The following is a 19,636-nucleotide window of genomic DNA, read 5'->3' as shown; positions in this document are numbered from 1 at the left end:
TATCTACAGAAAACCTACAGTGAACATGACACTTAATGGTGAGAAACTAGACACTCCCACTAAGATCAGGAACAAGGCAAGATGTCCCTCTCAGCATTCATCTTCAACATCTTACTGGAAGTCCTAGCTAATGCAAAAGACAAGAAAAGGAAATAAAAGGTGCTATGGACTGAATATCTGTATCCCAACATATGTTGAAACCCTAATCTCCAAAGTGATGGTATTGGAAGATGAGACCTTTGGGAGATGATTAGGTCACAAGGGTGCAGCCCTCAGGATGATTAGTGCCCTTATGAGAACGGACATGGAACATGCTTCCTCTCTCTGTGTCTCCATCATGTGAGGCTACAACGAGAAAAGGGGCCATCTGTAAACCAGGAGGAGGGCCCGACCAAGAACCTGACCATGCTGGCACCCTGATCTCGGACTCCCAGCCTCCAGAACTGTGAGAAATAAATATACTTGTTGTTTAAACACCCCAGTGTATAGTATCTTGTGACTAAGGCAAAAGGCAATACTGATTAGGAAGGAAGAAACAAAACTGCTTTCATTTGCAGATGACATGATCATCTACATAGAAATCCAAAAAAGTCGATGAAAAAGGGAATTAAAAAGCAACTATAGTAAGATTGCAGGACACAAGGTTAATATACAAAAGTCAACTGTTTTTCTAATACCAGCAACAAACAAGTGAAATTTGAAATCAAAACACAATGCCATTTACATTAGCACCCTAAAAAATGAAATACTTAGATATGAATCTAACAAATGTGTACAAGATCTATATGAGGAAAATTAGAAAACTCCAATAAAATAAATTAAAGAAATAAATGGAGGGCTTCCCTGGTGGCGCAGTGGTTAAGAATCCGCCTGCCAATGCAGGGGACACGGGTTCGAGCCCTGGTCCGGGAAGATCCCACATGCCGCGGAGCAACTAAGCCCGTGCGCCACAACTACTGAGCCTGCGCTCTAGACCCCGTGAGCCACAACTACTGAGCCCACGTGCCACAACTACAGAAGCCCATGCGCCTGGAGCCTGTGCACCGCAACGAAGAGTAGCCCCCACGCAGCAACAAAGACCCAACGCACCCAAAAATAAACAAAAAATAAATAAAATAAAATAATAAAATAAATAAATTTATTTTTTTTTTAATGAAATAAATGGAGGTATAGTCCATGTTCATGGACAGGAAGACTCAATACTGTCAAGATGTCAGTTCTTCAAGTTGATCTCTCCATTCAATGCATTTCTGATCAAAATTCCAGCAAGTTATTTTGTGGGTATTGACCATCTGATTCTCAAGTTTATATGCAGAGGCCAAAGACCCAGAGTTGCCAACTCAATATTGAAAGAGAAGAACAAACTTGAAGGACTGGCAGTATCAGACTTCAAGACTTACGACAAAACTACAGTCATTACGACAGTGTGGAATTGTACTACCTCACACCATCATTTTAATGGCCATCATTAAAAAGTCTACAAATAACAAACGCTGGAGAGGGTGTGGAGAAAAGGGAACCCTCCTACACTGTTGGTGGGAATGTAAATTGGTGCAGCCACTATGGAAAACAGTATGGAGGTTCCTCAGAAAACTAAAAATAGAACTACCATATGATCCAGCAATCCCACTCCTGGGCATATATCTGGAGAAAACCATAATTCGAAAAGATACATGCACCCCAATGGTTCATTGCAGCACTATTTGCAATATCCAAGACATGGAAACAACCTAAGTGTCCGTCGACAGAGGAATGGATAAAGAAGATGTGGTACATATATACCATGGAATATTACTCAGCCATAAAAAAGACCGAAATAATGCCACTTGCAGCAACACGGATGGACCTAGAGATTGTCATACTGAGTTAAGTCAGACAGAGAAAGACAAATGTCATGTGATATCGCTTATATATGGAATCTAAAAAAAAGGGTACAAATGAACTTATCTACATAACAGAAATAGAGTTACAGATGTAGAAAACAAAATTATGCTTACCAGAGGGTAAGGCGGAGTATGGATAAAATGGGAGATTGGGACTGACATAAACACACTACTATATATAAAATAGATATCTAATAAGAACCTATTGTATAGCACAGAGAACTCTACTCAATACTCTGTAATGGCCTATATGGGAAAAGACTCTAAAAAAGAGTGGATATATGTATATGTATAACAGATTCACTTTGCGGTACACCTGAAACTAACACAACATTGTAAATCCACTATACTCCAATAATTTAAAAAAATTAGACACAGACCTTACACCCTTCATAAAAATTAACTCAAAGTGGATCATAGATCTAAATGTAAAATGCAAAACTTTAAAACCCCTAGAATACAACACAGGAGAAAATCCAGATGATCGTGAGTACGGCTATGATTTTTTAAATACAACAAAGGCATGATTCATCAAAAATGGTTGATAAGCTGGACTTTGTTAAAATTAAAAATTTCTGCTCTGAGAAAGACACTGTCAAGAGAATGAGCCACAAGACCAGCCACAGACTGGCAGAAAATATTCGCAAAAGACACATGTGATAAAGGACTATTATCCAAAATATACAAAGAACTCTTAAACTCAGTAATAAGAAAACAACCTGATTTTTTTTTTAAATGGGCAAAGACCCTGAACAGACAAACCACCAAAGAAGATACAGAGATGGCAAATATGCAAATGAAGAGATGTTCGACATATGTCATCAGGGAAATGCAAATTAAAACAATGAGCTACTTGGACTTCCCTGGTGGTGCAATGGTTAAGAATCCGCCTGCCAATGCAGGGGACACGGGTTCGAGCCCTGGTCTGGGAAGATCCCACATGCCGCGGAGCAACTAAGCCCCATGCATCACAACTACTGAGCCTGCGCTCTAGAGCCCATGTGCCACAACTACTGAAGCCCGCGTGCCTAGAGCCCACACTCCGCAACAAGAGAAGCCCCTGCAATGAGAAGCCCACACACTGCAATGAAGAGTAGCCCCTGCTCGCCACAACTAGAGAAAGCCTGCACGAAGCACGAAGACCAAACGAAGACCCAACACAGCCAAAAATTAAAAAATAAATAAAAATTCAAAATATTAAATTAAAAAACAAACCAAAACAGAAACAGACTCACAAACATAGAAAACAAACTTCTGGTTACCAAAAGGGAAAGGGGGGGAGGGGTGAATTTGGAATTTGAGATTAACAGCTACACACACAAAAAAGAAAAAAAACAAAAAAAACCAATGAGCTACCACTGCACTCCTGTTAGGATGGCCAAAATCCAAAACATTGACAGCACCAAGTGCTGACAAGGATGTGGAGCAACAGGAACTCTCGTGCCCTCATTGCTGATGGAATGCCAGTTTGCTGGTAGAAATTCCACAAGCCGTAGAACCACTTTGGAAGACAGTTTGCCAATTTCTTAAAAACTAAACATATTCTTACTATATGATCCAGCAATTGTGCTCCTTGGCATTTACCCAAATCAGCTGAAAAGCTATGCCCACACAAAAACCTGCACACAGATGTTTATAGCAGCTTTATTCATAGTTGCCAAATCTTGGAAGTGACCAAGGTGTCCTTCAGTAGGTGATGGATACATAAACTGTGGTCCATTCAGACAATGGAATATTATTCAGTGCTGGAAAGAAATGAACTATCAAGCCATGAAAAGACACAGAGGAACCTTAAGTGCATATTATTATGTGAAAGAAGCCCATGTGAAAAGGCTACAAACTGTATGATTCCAACTATATGACATTCTGGAAATGGAAAAACTATGGAGACAGCGAAAAGATCAGTGGTTGCCAAGGGCTGGGTGAGGAGGGAGGGATGAATAGGTGAGGCACAGAGGAATTTAGGGCAGTAAAAATACGCTGTATGATACAATAATGCCAGATATACATTGGTCAAAGCCCACAGAAGATACAACCCCCAGCATGAACCCTCATGTAAACGATGGACTCTGGGTGATGCTGTAGGTTCACCAGGTGTAACAAATGCACCACATTAGTGGGGGAGTCTGTGGGGGTAACGGGGAACTCTGTACTTTCCACTCAGTTTTGCTGGGAACCTAAAACTGATCTAAAAAGTAATGTCTATTAAAAAAAGGAGAAAGGGAGAATGGGCACAGGAGGTCCCTCAGCCACCTTTGGGCAGAGTCAGCCGGGGCGTCAGGTGCCTCCTGGACCCTCAGCCTTGCCGGCCTGCAGCCTGGTGGCCTTCCCTTTTACCCAGCGGGGAGAGGCTGGGACCCCCTCAATCCCAGACCTTGAACTTGGACGTGACCTAAGCACCTGTCTGATGCTCTGCCCTGGCCCAAGGTCAGACTGCCGCTCCCAGCCCAGCGAAGCCTGGCCCAAGGCCTCAGGGTGACGGATCCTGAGAAGACCACAGACTTGCCTGGAGAAAGGCCTGGGTCTGTGACGGACAGAAGCCAGGCGTGGGGTTTCCTCCCACCTCCACCCTGACTGACGAGGATGCTGATTTGGGGCCGTGCCCACGGCCACGCAGCCCAGCCACCGAGCCAGGGTTCCGGCCCCGGGCTGGCCGACCCAAGCCCACACTCATGACCACTTACACCCTGTCACCATGATAAACAGGCAGGGCCTTCACTGGGCACCAAGGTCTGAGGTCACTGACAGGAAAGGGAGTCAAAGGGTACAGTTTCACAGAAAGGTAGGGCCCGCCTTTGCTGAGCTGAAGACTGGGGTGATGTCTCCAGGGGAGAAATGTGGAGCCCGGAGAGCTGACATCACGGGAAACAGGGCTTCCTCCCGTCAGAAGCCGAAAAGTGCACAATTCCTGAGAAACTCTCACCAAAAACAGGGCCTGAAAATCAGTCACGACCTGGATCTGAAAGTTTCCCGTCACTTGAGGCTCCCGGGAGCTCCATTAACCAATTATCCCTTCACAGGGCCTCTCAATAAAGCTGTAGAGTTTTCCTGACAGAGGCCTTGCAACAACTGATATTTGAATTTGAAAATTTCCTGTTAAAATGTCTACAAAGTCTCCTTTGAGATATAAAGCCAAATTCTCTTCCCTTCGAGTGTGAGCTAGACTTAGCGACTCACTTCTTTTTTTTTTTTTTTTTTTTTATTTATTTTTGGCTGCATTGGGTCTTCGTTGCTGCGCACGGGCTTTCTCTAGTTGCGGTGAGCGGGGGCTACTCTTTGTTGTGGTGCACGAACGCATTGTGGTGGCTTCTCTTGTTGCGGAGCACGGGCTCTAGGCGCACGGGCTTCAGTAGTTGTGGCACACGGGCTCAGTATTTGTGGCTCGTGGGCTCTAGAGCGCAGGCTCAGTAGTTGTGGCACACGGGCTCAGGTGCTCCACGGCACGTAGGATCTTCCCGGACCAGGGCTCGAACCCGTGGCCCCTGCATTGGTACGCAGATTCTTAACCACTGCACCACCAGGGAAGTCCCGTGACTCACTTCTAACAGAGAACGGCGGAATTGCTGGGGTGCTCTCGGACACCAGGGCGTGAAAGGTCTGGGCAGCCTCCTCGCTCCCCATGTCAGAAGGATACCCAGGCGCCCTGTGGAAAAGGCCATGTGACAGGACATCAGCGTCCTCTGTCAATAGCCAGCAAGGAACCAAGGCCTCCAGCCAACGGCCCAGCTCACATCTCAGAAGCGTGTCCTCCAGCCCAGGTCAGGTATTTAGATGAGTGTAGCCCCAGCTGAGGTCCTGACTGCAGTATCCAGAACCAGACCTGCCCAGCTAAGCCACTCCCTAGGGCTTGACCCACAGGAACTGAGATCATAAATGAATGCATGTCACTGTTTTAAGCTGTTAGTTTGGGGAATGATGTGCTATGCAGCAGCAAGAGATAACAAATACATTTCCTAGTGAAAAGCCATGCTTCCTCAGCACACAGAGTGATTTGGGAGTGTTTTGGCAGGTGTTTAGGTATATTAGTAACCTTAGGAGGCCTGACAGTAATAACCAGCAGGTTAGAAGGAGGGCACCCCAGACACAGAGCCGGCTGAAGGAGCACTCACGGGCACGGAGATACTGGGGGAAGACGCAGGCCTGATGGATCCCCCCGCCACCAGCCGCAGACTGACGCAACACACCCTGGCCAAGGGCATCCTGGGGGCCTGGGGGGCCAGGGGGGCAGGCAGCCAGGAGTCGGAGAGGTGACAGGAAGCGGAGATTGTGCAGCCGAGGCTCCAGGTGCCCAGTGCACGCGCCACTGTCCCGCTGGACTTCACTGACAGGACAATGCAAAGGTACCATGATTATGAATTTCGGGACAGTGGCCGCAGAGCACCAAACCCCAAGCCCAGGGCCTTTCCGAGTGGGCCCCGGGCCGCTGCACCGGTGGCAGGCCCTGCAGCTGGCCCTGGGTGGGCAGAGTAGGGTAGGGGCAGGCGCGGGGCACGAACCCTGCCGTGTTTCCGGAAGAGGAGGAGAACGGGATATTTGTGAATAGCCTCCCCATCCAACACTCCCCTTTTGCCTTTTTCTAGAAAGGCTTCTTTGGGGTTGGTCAAATGGTCTGCAACTCGTTAAACGTGTTTTCTAGGAAATTCTAACTAATGTCCTCTCTCACCTTCCGGCAACAACATCATTCTGTTGGCCTGGAATTGCCTCCCCCCTCCCCCCCTCCCCAACCCGGGCCATGAAAACGTCTTGTAGTTTCACACTCTCACCACCAGGTGGCGACGGTTCGGAGGGAAGGTGAGCGGGACCAAACGCTCAAAGCAGGTTGGGGTGTGGTGGGGGAGGTTTTGACTCGCTTCAGTCCCCTCCTTGGTGATGTGCCATGTCCCCCCACCACCTGTGCTCCTACCGACTCTACATTTGCCCTAGAATCAGCTCACTTTTTAAAGTTACGTAAATGACCTTAAGAAGGAAAGTGTGTGTTCTACGTTAGCGGAGACAGCGGCCTTACCTGCCCTGCAGAGGCGGAAGCACGACGTAAGTTCACGGAAGATGCGGCGACGTTGTTCGCTTCCGACCAGGTGTGTTTGCTGAGCCTGAGGAGACCAGCGCGGGGAGGCCCGTGTCAGGGCTGCAGGTCGCATCCCGACACGGAAGCCCTCCGACTCCGGGAGCAGCGCAGGGGCTTCAGGCCACCCCTGCGCCTCAGGAGGCCGGCTCCGAGCAGCTCTCGGTCAACGCCGGCCGCGCTCAAGCCTCACGCTTCATTCTCCCCACTTTACAGACGAGCAAACTGAGGCAGAGGGAGGCTGAGACTCTCCCAGACCACAGAGCTGGTGCGAAGCACACCGGGCTCGGGAGCCAGGCGTAGCTCCCCAGCCCAGCCCCACACAGCCCTGTTGATAGAGGCGCGTGTCTGCAAAGACGCAGTGAGTGACAGTCGCCCACGTGCGCTGAGACGCCAGGTTTGCAGCAGAGAGAGGGCTTATTCACGAGCCGCCAAGGGAGAAGACGGGAAAGCAAACCTCCAATCCGCCTCCCGGAAGGCGAGGGGCTGGGGTTTCTATGGGATAAAGCTGAGGCTGCGGAGGAGGGAACGGTGATTGGACAGAAGAAAAAGGCTCGGTGCGGTCCTTCCGCTCCAGGCTTCTTCATGGGACGCATGCTCAGAAAAAGGCCTAGTTAGCGTCTTCGGAGGGTGGAGTTTGGGGCCTCTGATGTCAAAGGTCAGGGAGCGGACACTCGCGCAGGCCCTGTTGGAGGGTCGGTGGTCCTAACCAGTCTTAACCAGCTCGAGCTCAAACTGGACACAGATGACTCCAAGTTCCTGGGAAACAACTCAGGGAAACATCTTTTTTAGGCTCCGGGCGGCCTGGAGGAGGTGCAAGGGATCCAGAGAATCCGTGGGGGCAGGTTACAGGTGTGATGTGTCTAGGTGACGGTCGCCCTCAGACTCACAAGCAGGGTTTCTGCTTCTGCGAGAAGGAAGAATTGCTTCAGGGGGATAGTGAAGGGTCCTGGGCCCGCAAGATAAAGGTCTTCCTCCGCGTCCTCCCTTATAACACAGTGAACGGACTAAGGCTCCGCCTCCAGGTCAGGGCAGGGGAAAGGGGGCTCTGCCCCTTGTGTTTCTCATTATTTAAGTCTTAGGCATGTACGGCCTGAAACCGCCAAAGAGCCCTGCCCAACTTTCGGTCGCACCTGCTCTGTGAACAGCGCCCAGGACACGTCCCGTGTGGCCACCATGGTCCCCCGGAGCTGTTGGGCTCGTGGGCAGACACACAGCAAACAGCAGCACCACTTACTCTGCTGGGGGAGCAGTCCAGGAGAGCTTCCTGGAAGAGGTCATGCCCTAGGTGGATCTGAAAGGATGGAGAGTGCCAGGTGGAGTTTAGGGGAGGGCTCCAGAAGGAGAACGGCCTGTGGTGGGGAGAGGGGACGGGGATGACCTGCTATGAAGCTTCCGGTTACAAGGCAATGACAGGGGAGGCTGGAGACGAGGCCAGGGAGGACCCTGCTGAGGAGCTGACTTTAACCTGAGGACACTGAAGATGAGGTCAAAGCTCTGTCACCAGAGGCGGAGCCCGGCACCCAGGAGACAGCCGTCCTAGAGAGAAGCGGATTGGCTGGGACCAGAGGAGACATGGTCCACAAGGCTGACAAGTGCTTCTTACACCTGCTCTGTGCCAGGCACCGGTGTGTCCTAAACAGCGGTTACCGTTCTGAAGTTCACATCCAGTGGGAGGAGACATTTCATAAATGCACGCAGAATGTAAACAGAAGATAATTTTAGGTCCTGCAAAGTGCTGTGGAAGAGGCAGAGAAAGCAGAGGCATTTGGAGGAAGATGTGGACTTAGGGGGCGGGCTTTCCAGAAGCGCCGTGTTCTAGGCATCTGTAATCTGATGGGAAGGGTCCAGTGAAGAAGGAAGGGCAATGGGAGTGGGCTCGCTGCAGTTGCCATGACCTTGAACCGGTGAAGGGGGCAGAATTCAGAGCTCAAGAGCAGAGTCGGCCCTCGTGTTCATCTTCTCTTGCTGCTGTAACAAAGCCCTGCGAATGCAGAGGTGACCGCAACAACGTCCCCTTCTGCTGCGTCTCTCGCTTCCTCTTCTGCACCAGCCGCAGAAGGCTGTCTGCATCTAAGGGCTCCCACGTTCAGCTCAGGCCTCCTGAAAACCTCCCTCTTTCGGGGTCAGCCGTCCCATGAAACACAGCCCTGAGGTCGCACCAGATTCTCTGGGTCCAGGGGTCAGGCTGTGGGATGGTGGGGGCCGTTCCTGGGAATTCCTACAGGAGCAGGAACCCCTTGCGCTGGAGCAGGTGGGAAGGCAGGACGTGGAGGCCTGTGTGCACACACACACGCACGCACGCACATAGGATTTTTCCAGAACAAAGGAGGCCTGAGCACGTTTACAGACAGAAGGAGCCAGAGAGAGGGGCCTCCACAGGCAGGCAGGCAGGGAGGGAGGGAGGGACCTAGCAAGGAGCCCGAGAGGCCGGAGCAGGAGGGCCTCAGCCTCCCCCCGGGGGAACCGTGTGGTCAGCCAGGCCGGCCAGCTCAGGCAGCCCTGGAAGCGGGGGTCCCCTCCGGAAGCCCAGAGGCTGCCCCCCGCCCCGTCCCCACAAACGCCTGTTGCGGGGAGATAAGGAGAGCAGGCGAGCCCTGCATACCCAGGATCCCCACACAGGAGATGTGTCCAGAGTGGAGCCACGTGGACGCTGGTGACCTGTGGCTGTATCCACAGGCGCGAAAGGAGGTTCCCCAAGGCCGTGGACCCTGCGTGGCCCTGTTTGGGTAAGAAAACAATACTCACAGGACAGAAATAAAAGGTAGTCTTGCTGGATATTGGGGTTGAGGACAATTTTTATCATCTTCTTCATGCTCATCTGCAGAGTTCAGGTTTTCCACAATGCAAACGATTTCTTATTTGTGTCGCTTTTTGTGGTTTTAAGTTGTACATGTTGAAAATAAGAAGGAAACCTCAGAGGCCCGAGAGGAGGAGAGAGCGTGGGCCCGACCAGATGAGGTCAGGTCAGGAACAGCCTGGGAGTCGCAGGGCCAACACCCGCTCCCTGTCCTGAACGTGAGGGACATTCCTGTGGGTCTGGGGTGCCGGGGGTAAAGCGCCCTCAGCCCCCTGCCTTTGACTTCTCCTGCCCAGCGCTGTGACCTCCGGTGCAACGACCCTGTTTTAAGAACAAGGATCAGCTGGAGAGGGTGCGGGCTCCCTCCCTCCTGGCTGGGGTGACACCTGGCTCTGCTCACCTTCCGGTGTCCCCTCGGCTGGCAGCATGGCAGCTCTGGGCCTCAGTTTCGCTCTCCAGCCCGAACCCTCTGAGTTTTAGAGGGTTTACTACCGTCCGGACTGGGGGCCCGAGACTGACGTCCTTGGCTGACACTGGCCACAGCCATGGGGGATGGCCAGGGGTCCCTCTCCGCAGCAGCCCCCAACTCTGGGCTCCTCTCCTGGGCCCCTCTGGTTGCTAGAACTCCTTCTCCCTGTTCCCAAAGCATTGCTATACCCCAGGGGTTCCCACACCTCAGTCCCCCCACCCCGCCACGGGTGCAACTGTTGCCATCTCTGCAAATCCCTTACTGACTAAGTTAATATTTCATATTGCTGACATTTTTATAACTTATAATAAAAGGCATACATTAATGTTCTAATTTTCCGATATAATTCTTCATAATATTTCACTGTTCAGCTTGATTTTAATTCATATTTTATAACGTTAAAATATAATTAAAGATACATTTATCTTTTCTAGAGAACTTTATATCACTAACATAGATGGGAAGCTGATGTCACTCCCCAGAGTAGAATGTCGCTATAGAAATAAATACAATGCACATACGACTATGGTCCTGACTTCTAGCCTGAGACTGATGCAGCTCTCTGTTAAAAAGAAGGATCAGAAAGTGTTAAAAAGGCGCTGAAGATGCAACGGCACCCTCCTCCTGGAAGCCTTCCCACCTTCTGGGACTGGGGCCCCCCTTGGTTCTCCCGCACGCCCTGGACTGAGGATCATGGGGCACTGGCGGTGCAGTGAGATGCACCGTACCCTTCCGTAAACTGGGCTTGACCTGCGGTTCTGTGCGCAAGTCCCTGGGACCCCGAGGGCCCCCACCTCTGGAGATAGGCCCTCTGGGGGCTGCACACAGGGATAAGCCAGGCTGTTTTCACCATTTCCTTCCTCCCACTCGGGCAGGGGCTGCCATCGGCTGCCCCACACAGAGCGATCACTGTGGCCTCAGGCAGGACAGCTCAGGACGGGAAAGGGGTGCCCCGCCAGCAGGCCTGAAAGGTAAGCGGCCCTCACCACCCCAGCACCACCTCCCGCCGTGTGGGCCCCTGGCAGGGGAGGTGGTGGGACGAGGCCGGGCAGGGAGAGAGGAGGCTGGCAGGCAAGTCCAGCTTCTGTCCCTCCTGGGGGGTGGGGGGCACGGGCAGGCGTTCACCCTGAGACACCAGGTCCTTGGCTGAGTCAAGATTCATTGGTTTATTCAACAAACGTTCATTGGAAGCTTGTCTTCGCGAGGGGAAACAGCCCGCACCGAGGCCTGGAGGGGCAGTGAACCCGGCAGAAAGCAGAGACTTGAGTGCCAGTGTGGTCTCTGATGTGGAGCGCTGGGCAGCGCTGCACAAGTCACTCTCCCTCTCTGGGCCTCAATTTCCCAACTCCAAGCATGAGCCTCGATCAACAGCTTTCCAGGCGCGGCCCCTTCTGGGTCCCCTTCCCTATCCCCCCGTCAGCATCCTCAGCCGCCTTCCACACCAGGGACCACTTGTGAGAGTTCACTCCGCCAGGGCCAAGCTACTTGGAATCCGTGGGCCGAGGTGTGGTCTGTGGCGTGCACACCAGCTGCCAGACCTGAGGCTTGGGGGTCGATGTTGGGAGCAGCCTGGGCGGCCCTCCCCGGCCTCGGGGCGGGGGCGGGGCCAGGCCTGGGATCCTTTAGCAGGCATCTCCCCCCACCGCGGAGCAGAGGCTGGGTCTCTGCCAGAGGACCGGAGGGTCCTTCCTCTTCCCAAGGAAGGACTAAGCCCGCTCCGTGCTCCCACCGCAGCGGCCGTCACGGTCCTGCCTGCTGACCATTCGGGGAGGGTCAGCCAGCCTGAATCCCGCACGCTTCACTTCCTTGATCCCAGCGGCCATTTCTCGGAGGAGACAGCCGGGCCGGAGAGGGTGGTGAGTGGTCCCTTGTCCGGTCGGGTCCCACCAGCCCTTGGGTCGGGTGCAGGCCGCCAGGACCTCACGGCCACTGTCCCCGCAGCCCGTCCTGCCCCATGTCCGTCTGGGCCGCCCTGCTCCTGCTCTGGGCGGCCGCCGAGGCCTCCGAGGACTGCCCCGCCGCGTGCGCCTGCCGCGCCCTGGACACCATGGGGCTCCTGGTGGACTGCAGGGGCCGGGGACTCGCGGCGCTGCCCGCCCTCCCGGCCCACACGCGCCACCTCCTGCTGGCCAACAACAGCCTGCGCTCAGTGCCCCCGGGCGCCTTCGACCACCTGCCGCAGCTGCAGAGCCTCGACGTGGCGCACAACCCCTGGCGCTGCGACTGCGGCGTCATGTACCTGCGCCTCTGGCTGGAGGACCGCGCGCCCGCGGAGCTGCTGCGCGTGCGCTGTGCCGGCCCCGGCCCCGCCTCCGGCCGCGCGCTCGGCCAGCTCAGCGGCTCCGAGCTGGGCAGCTGCGGCTGGAGCCTGCGGGCGTCCTGGGCCGACTCGGGGCCCTGGTGGGACGCGGCGCTGGCCGTCGTGGCCGCGCTGGGCCTGGCTCTCCTGGCGGGCCTGCTGTGCACCGTCTCCGTGCCCCGGGACTGAGCCGGTGCCCCCCGGGTCACCCCGGCCCCGGCCCTGGGCATTCCAACCACCGGTAGCTCGAAATAAACTAGCAGCTCAGCCTTTACCCAGGCTTGGAGATGTTTCCCTCTTAGCACCCGAGTCTGTCTCATCCTGGAAACCTGCGACCATGTTTGTTTTGACAGATATTGAATGGGGCTTCTCTGTTCTCCAAGTTCCTAGCAAAACGGTTTATCCCACCTCCACACCTCCTCCAGCCACCCCCAATGCCACCATCTCTGGACACCCCAGGCACTTCCCCAGGTCCCGGGAGTCCCGTTCTCACACCCTCCTGGCTGCTGGCACCTCCTTCCCACACGGGCCGCCAGACAGCCCAGGCTACCCTCACATCAATGTTCTAAGTTCCACAAAAAACCTTGTCCTAACAACGCAGCAGCGAACAGACCCCGGGTGGGAGGAGAGGAGACATACCTGTGACAGACCTTGCAAGGCACATCACTGTTCCCAAAATGGGCTTTGGCCGCCCTGACCTGGCCATGAGGCCACCTGGGCTCACCTTGCCCCGTCCTTTGTCATCTTCTTCTCTCTCTCGCTCTCCCTCCTTTTCCTCCTCTCTATGCCTCTTCTTCAGAAACAAAACAATTCCCCCCTTTCTCATGGAAGCAACTCCCGTCCTGATGCTGGCATCAGACACCTGCAAACTGTGGGCTCCCACCTCTACCCTAAGCAACGGTCACCAAAGTCTTCAAACAAGATGCTTCTCTCCCTCAGTGGGTTTCTGGTGCCAGCAGTTAAAATATTAAACTTTTTTCCACCATATGAGATAATAATTACAGATCTATTACTGGCCAACCCAAATCCAATATAATTATACCAAAGATCCCCCCTGCAAGGAGGTCCCTGTGGTGGGGCTGTGGGTCAGAGGGTGCCACGAGGAGGGCCAAGTGGGCACCAGGTGCCACTGGAGGGCACTGACCCACAGAGGTGAGGCTGGACCAGGAGCCCCAAACTCGGAGCCGGTGGACAATAGGGAGTGGTGGGGACTGTGGTAAACCGGGGAGCCTGTGCTCCATCCAGAGGCCCAGTGGAATGTTGCCACGTGGAAAGGTGGCCAGGTGCCCGTTCTTCCGTTCTTCCAGAGAGGTTGGGCATCTGGATTTTTATGTTAAACTCTGAATTATTCAAGCATTGGCGCCTAAATTTAAATTTTTTTAAATATACGTCAACGGGACAAATAAAACATATTAATCAACATGAATAGTCCAGAAGCTGAGAGTTTGGTTTCTGCATTAGGAATCAGCTGGCATCCACTCGCTGGGCACTTAGTATGTGGGAGACTCTGCATAAAGCCCCCCACACGGGCCTTTCTCCTGTACCCTGTGAACCCTGTGAGGAGGTGCTGTCCTCTTGCACCACGTGGAGGGGGACTCAGGCCCAGGCCCGTGGTCACTTCACAGGCACAGGCCAGACACGTCCCCCATCAGACCTGAGAAGCGCCCTCTCGGAAGCTTCCTCGCCCTGGACCCCCAGAACTGAGCCCCTTCAGCCTCAAGTCCCCAAGTGGGGTGCCCCTAAATTCTGCCCTGCTCCTTCCTGGGGGGCTGTCCTCCCCAGGCCCCCGTGGCCCCTGCGCCTATGGCTGCGGATCAGGGCTGACGCGGCAGGGCCGCGGCGCCGGCCTGTGGGGAGCACACAGAGGATGTCCGGGAGTCGGTCCAAACCCGCCATCCCGGCTGAGTCTTTCCCTCCCGGTGGGGAGAACCCACAGCAGAGGCCGCAGCTCCGGGCAGAGTTGGGGGGGCTCCCCACCCTCAGGAGGGGTTCTGGGCGTGTCGGCAGAGCCGTGTAGCTGCCGAGGTCCCGGCGGGCCTCCCGAAGGAGACTGGGGGCAGCGGAGCAGTGCCAGCCTGAGCGAGGGGGTGACCGTCAGCGTGTGACCTGCCTTAGGATGTTCCCGAGCCAGGGTGGAGGGGGTCAGGCGGAGGCCGGGCAGGGTGGGGAGTGGCCGTGGGGAAGGTGACGTGGGGCTTCAGAGCTGTGAGTGGGAGGGGAGGGGAGGGGACTGGACTGGGCGGGGGGCTTCCCTTCCCTGGAGGCAGGGCTGGAGGGGCCCCTCGGCCGAGGCCCTGGGCGAGTGTGTGCCGGGAGCCTCGGCCGAGGCCCTGGGCGAGTGTGTGCCGGGAGCCTCGGCCGAGGCCCTGGGCGAGTGTGTGCCGGGAGCCTCGGCCGAGGCCCTGGGCGAGTGTGTGCCGGGAGCCTCGGCCGAGGCCCTGGGCGAGTGTGTGCCGGGAGCCTCGGCCGAGCCCCTGGGCGAGTGTGTGCCGGGAGCAGAGAGGGTCAGGGCTGGAGCGCTGGGAGCCCCGGGGGCCGGGCAGGGTCAGACTCAGCCCTGGGATCCACACCCAGCCGGGGGCTGGCTCCAGGCAGGGGCTCAGGAGCGAACTCAGTGGGGACTTGGAGCAGGTCCCTCTGGACACCGGCCTCAGGTTCCCTGTCTTAAAGGCCAGGACTGGACCTGCTGCCCTCCGAGTTCCCCCCGGGTCTGGGCAGTCCCATGGGGTGGGCAGAGGCGAGGGGGGGTGCCTTGGGACAGACTGGCCCTGGGGAGCGTTTGGAGGGCCCAGCTCAGACGGCCCAGTTACGGGGTTTTCGTCCAAGGGTCACATGTGGGTGGGGCTCCTTGCATTCAGCGAGAGCAGGCGGTTCAAACGACAGGTGTTTCTTATCCCTGGAAAGATGGTGGGCAGGTGCATGGAGCTCGGCCCACCTGGACCCTCCCTCTCCTTCCCACTCACCCACCCACCCCACCCCCGGCTCCCCGGGCCTCGCAGTGGCTTCCTGGGATGGGATGCAGGCAGTGCAGGAATCAGTGTCCCGAGGAAACCAGGCTCTGGTGGAGGAATGCCTCGTCCAAGGTCACAAACCAGCCTGGGCAGACCTGGGGTTTGAGTGGAGGCTGGTGTGACCCCCAGCCTGTCAGCCTGTCTTGGGGGAGGCTGGGCAGGTGGGCGCAGCACACCTGGTGCCCTGAGCGGCTGTGCCCTCCCGTCAGCAGGGGTCCCCTCTGTCAGGGACCAGGGACGGACTCTGCTGATCTCGGGGGGCTATGGATTCATGGGGTCCCTGGGGTCAAGGCCCTGATCCAGGTGCCCAGCAGCTCTCTGAGCGCCTACTGTGTGCATGGATCCGGGCACGGCGCTGGAGAACGGTGACGAGCAAGACCCATCCCGTCCTTCGGGACCTCACAGACCCTGACTTGGAGTAACAGCTGTACTTCCTCGTGGCTGCAGGACTCAGGCAAGGAACTCCCTACCCTGAGCATGTCGGCTCATCTGAATAAGTCAAGGGTGGAGGGATGGTAACCCGTGTGCCTCTAAGGGTTGCTGGGCTGGTGCCCCTGGCGATCACCAAGTAGCACTTCCCAACCTGCCTCCCCAACACGAAACCAGATGAGGGATCCTGGGTCCCAGAGAGGTGCAGTGACTCGCCCAAGGTATCCCTGGCAGAGATGGGACCCAACCCCAGCTCCTCCCCACCCCTGAGGCACTGTCTGCTCCTCCGTCCAGGGGTCCCGATGGTCTTAACAGGGCTCTGGGCAACAGACGGGCAGGGGGCAGTGTGTGGGCCTGGAGGCCAGTCGGGGGAGCCGGCCAGGCAGGTGGGACATCTGTGGATCCGTGGCCACTGGAGCCAGCTCCGAGCTCCAAGCCAAGAGAACCAGTCTGGGCGCTGCCGGCTCGTTACAGAAACGTTTAATGGTTTAGGAATGCGTACACTCTGGCTCTGCTAAGTCTCCATAAAGGCAACTTTTCCGTGTTTTAAAAAATAGATTCGCTATAAAGATTTATATATTCATAAATAGGCAACGTGAAAACTCCCCAAATGCAATGGCATCCTTGGGCTGAGGCCCTCCCCACCCCGGCCCAGGTGCAGGCTCAGAGGTCTCTGAGGTCCCAGCCTCGGCAGCCCTCCGGGGAGAAGTTAACTGCATTCAATGTGAATTAGGAACTTCCTCCAGCTTCACGCCTGCTGGGGCCCGTGTCCTTGAGCTCCACCCCGACACCGACACCCACCCCGCCCTCTGGGCCGGGCCCACGTCTCTGGCTCAGGAGTCCGGATCCCTGTCCCTTGCCTGCCCCCCTCCCGGGAGCATAAAACACCAGCCTTCCTCTGGTCCTCCTTCAGCCCAGGCCACAGACCACCCTCCTCCGCCCGGTGGCTGGGACACTTCCTGGCCCTCCTGCCCGGCTTCCTCTCCTGGTCCCTGGCCCCTGACCTCACCTGCTCCTGTTCTTGGGTAACATATAAACAAAGGAAGAGGCGCTGGGAGAGGGAAGAGGCGGGGCCGTGCTGTCTTACACACTTCCCCGTTGTCCCTTGGCCAAGTCCATCCGTCTGGGCCCATCTGACAGAGGACTTAGGCCCAGAGAGGTAGTGAGGCCCCCACCTGCCAGGGCACCCCAGAGCAGGCAGCCGGCAGCACGCCCCGGGGGGCCCTGAGCACTGGCATTTGGGTCTGAGACGGAGGACGGGAAGCCTCTAGGGAATGGCTTCGGCCCAGGACGGGAACCTCGCAGGCCAAGCGTGGGTAGGGAAGGAACGCATTCTTGCCAGGGGGTACGGTGAGCAAGGGACCAGCTGGGGCCTGTCCTCAGAGGTGTCCAGCTGGTCACCTGTGGGATTCTAAATGGCACGCATTCAAGGGCAGGGCTGGTAAGGGGGGGAGGGCAGGAAGGGCCTGGACAGAAGCCGCTCCTGTGGGCAAGACGGTGCAGGGGAGAAGGAACGGAGCTGTGTGAGGCCTTGGACACCCGCGTGAGGATGGACTGCCTCCCGAGGGCCCGGGGACGACTGGAAGGTGTCAGGATGGGGGAGGGACCTTTCATAGCTGCCCCCCTCACAGCAGCGGGATGGTGCTTGGGGTGGTGGAAGCCCAGGCCAAGGAGGTCAGGGAGGCATCGAGGGGAGGGGATGGGGCCCATCTGGGCAGAGGGGCCGGGGGCACGGTTGTAGGGTGGGGGAGAAAGTGGGGAGCCTGAAATGACCCCTGAGTTCTAGGCTACAGCCCTGGAGTGAGGCTGCTTCGTGCAGAGGATGGGTGGCAGGAGACCCACTGGGCCCTGGGATTGTGAAAGGAGAGAGTGAAGTGCTGCTTCCTTGGTTCTGGGTGAGGAAGGGCCACCGTGAGGCCACCTCCCCCGTGCAGGGTTCCGGGCACAGGAGTAGGGGGATGGCTCACAGCCCAAGGTGGCAGATGAGCCCCTGTCACTGGTGTTTCCTGTACCTGTGTACCCTGGATGCTCCCGGCAGCCCGGCAGGGCTCCTTCTGGAGGAGGTGAGCTCGGGGCCTCCCTCCTCCCCTAAGCCCTGTGAGGCAGCCCTGGGCCCGGGGTCAGTACCTGTGCTCGCTGGAACTGGGGCGCAGTCCCGGCCACTGCTCCTTGCATGCACCCCACCCCCCAGAGCAGCAGGTCTGGGCAAGGCGGTCTCTGTGAGACTTCTCTCCCAGCTGGGCCTGGACTGAACGCCCAGCTCTGCCCAAACATCAGCCCCCAGCAGAGAGGTCATGGGGCTGGAGGACCTCTGCCCTTGGCCTGAAGGGGGCCCCTCTCTGGGGAACCCCTCAGTGCAGGCACTTTCTACTGTGCAGGTGGAGGGGCTGGGCCCCATCCCATCAGCGGGGACGGGGGAGGGAAGCCAGGCGGCCTTCTTGCTCCCAGTTCCCACCCGCCTCGGCCGACAGCGGGCTGACCCCTGCTCAGCAGCTCCTGGCCCGGCCAGGCCAGCGTCCTTCCCCTCCAGGACCAGGCTCAGCCTCCGCGGCTGGAAGGGCCGGCAGCCCCGCCCGACCCGCCTCCTGGGGCTGCCTGGTAACGTCCGACTTCGGCTCTGCGTCCAGGCCTGCCTGGGGGGGTTCGACGCAGACCAGGTGCCGGGATGGCAGGCAGGGAGCCCGAGTGCAGCTGGGCGGCACCTCTGGGCTCTCAGGGGCCCTGGGCTGTGTCTCCTGGATGTGGCCTCGCCCACGGCTCTGAGAGCAGCTGATTTCCTGGGGCCCCATACCGGGGGGGGGGGGGGGGGGGGGGTGGTGGCCTGCAGGGCTGAACTGGGCTGATGGGAGGGACTGAGGTTGGCTTGGGAAGACCACCTGCTCCCCCAGTTCGGTCCCTGCGCCCCTCTGAGCTGCACCCGGAGAACGGTGCTGCTTCCAAGGGCCCCAGTGATCCCGGTCCCCTGCTGTCTACCCTCAGTGCCCAGCGTACGCAGAGGCCATTAGCGTGGGTGGGCCCAGACCCAGGCCTGCCGGGGCCGCGCCTTTTCTGTGTGGGAAACTCTCTAAGCTAGACTGGGAGTGGCGGGGGAACTGGCGCTCTGAACGTGGCAGGATCTCTGCAAGTGGGGTGGGACAGGCGGGGCTCAGGGGTGCGAGCGTTTACTTTTCCCTTAAATGTCCACACTCCTATCTCATTCCCACTACCCCCCAGCTTCTGAGAGCCAGAGCTAAAGGATTCGCTGCTTTTGCAACCTGAGTGGCAAAACTTTGGGCCCCAAGCCAGCAGACGAGCGCTGTGGGCCGTGACCCACCGTCGTCCCGGTGAGAACGAGAAGCTCCGTGGAAATGGGAGAGGGAGGCCCCGCTGAGGCAGGAGCCGGCCCCGGGCGCCCGTGAGCTGAGAGCCGGCCGTGAAGGAAGGAGGGAGGCAGGGACCCCGGGATGGAGCTCAGGACTGAGTCTGCTGGGCCGTTGCTCCTGCACAGGAGGCCCTGGAATGCCCTGGGAGGACCCGGAGCTCCGGCCACATCCCTGGAGAGCAACACCCTGCTGCGGCCTCGGGTGTGAAACGGTCCCACTCCCAGCCCCTGGGCCAAGGTCCACACCGCTGGGCTCAGGCCAGTCCTGGGACGCGCCATGTGTGGTGGGGACAGCGGCTGGCTGGCAGGAAGGGCCCCACAC

At 56.9% G+C, this 19,636-nt stretch overlaps 1 protein-coding gene across 1 annotated transcript; it reads left to right on the top strand.

Annotated features, from left to right (window-relative positions):
- The first annotated feature begins 6,417 nt into the window (after positions 1-6,417).
- GP9 (glycoprotein IX platelet) lies at positions 6,418-14,765 on the top strand. The gene has a single exon (XM_082345330.1). The coding sequence runs from the start codon at positions 12,169-12,171 to the stop codon at positions 12,700-12,702; it is 534 nt and encodes a 177-aa protein (XP_082201456.1). The 5' UTR covers positions 6,418-12,168; the 3' UTR covers positions 12,703-14,765.
- The last annotated feature ends 4,871 nt before the right edge of the window (positions 14,766-19,636 follow it).

This window comes from Balaenoptera borealis (genome assembly GCF_965194805.1).
Source record: "Balaenoptera borealis genome assembly, chromosome: 12".
Classification (NCBI taxonomy): domain Eukaryota; kingdom Metazoa; phylum Chordata; class Mammalia; order Artiodactyla; family Balaenopteridae; genus Balaenoptera; species Balaenoptera borealis.
The sequence above is the reverse complement of the archived record's forward strand: the minus strand, read 5'-3'. Positions and strand labels throughout refer to the sequence as shown.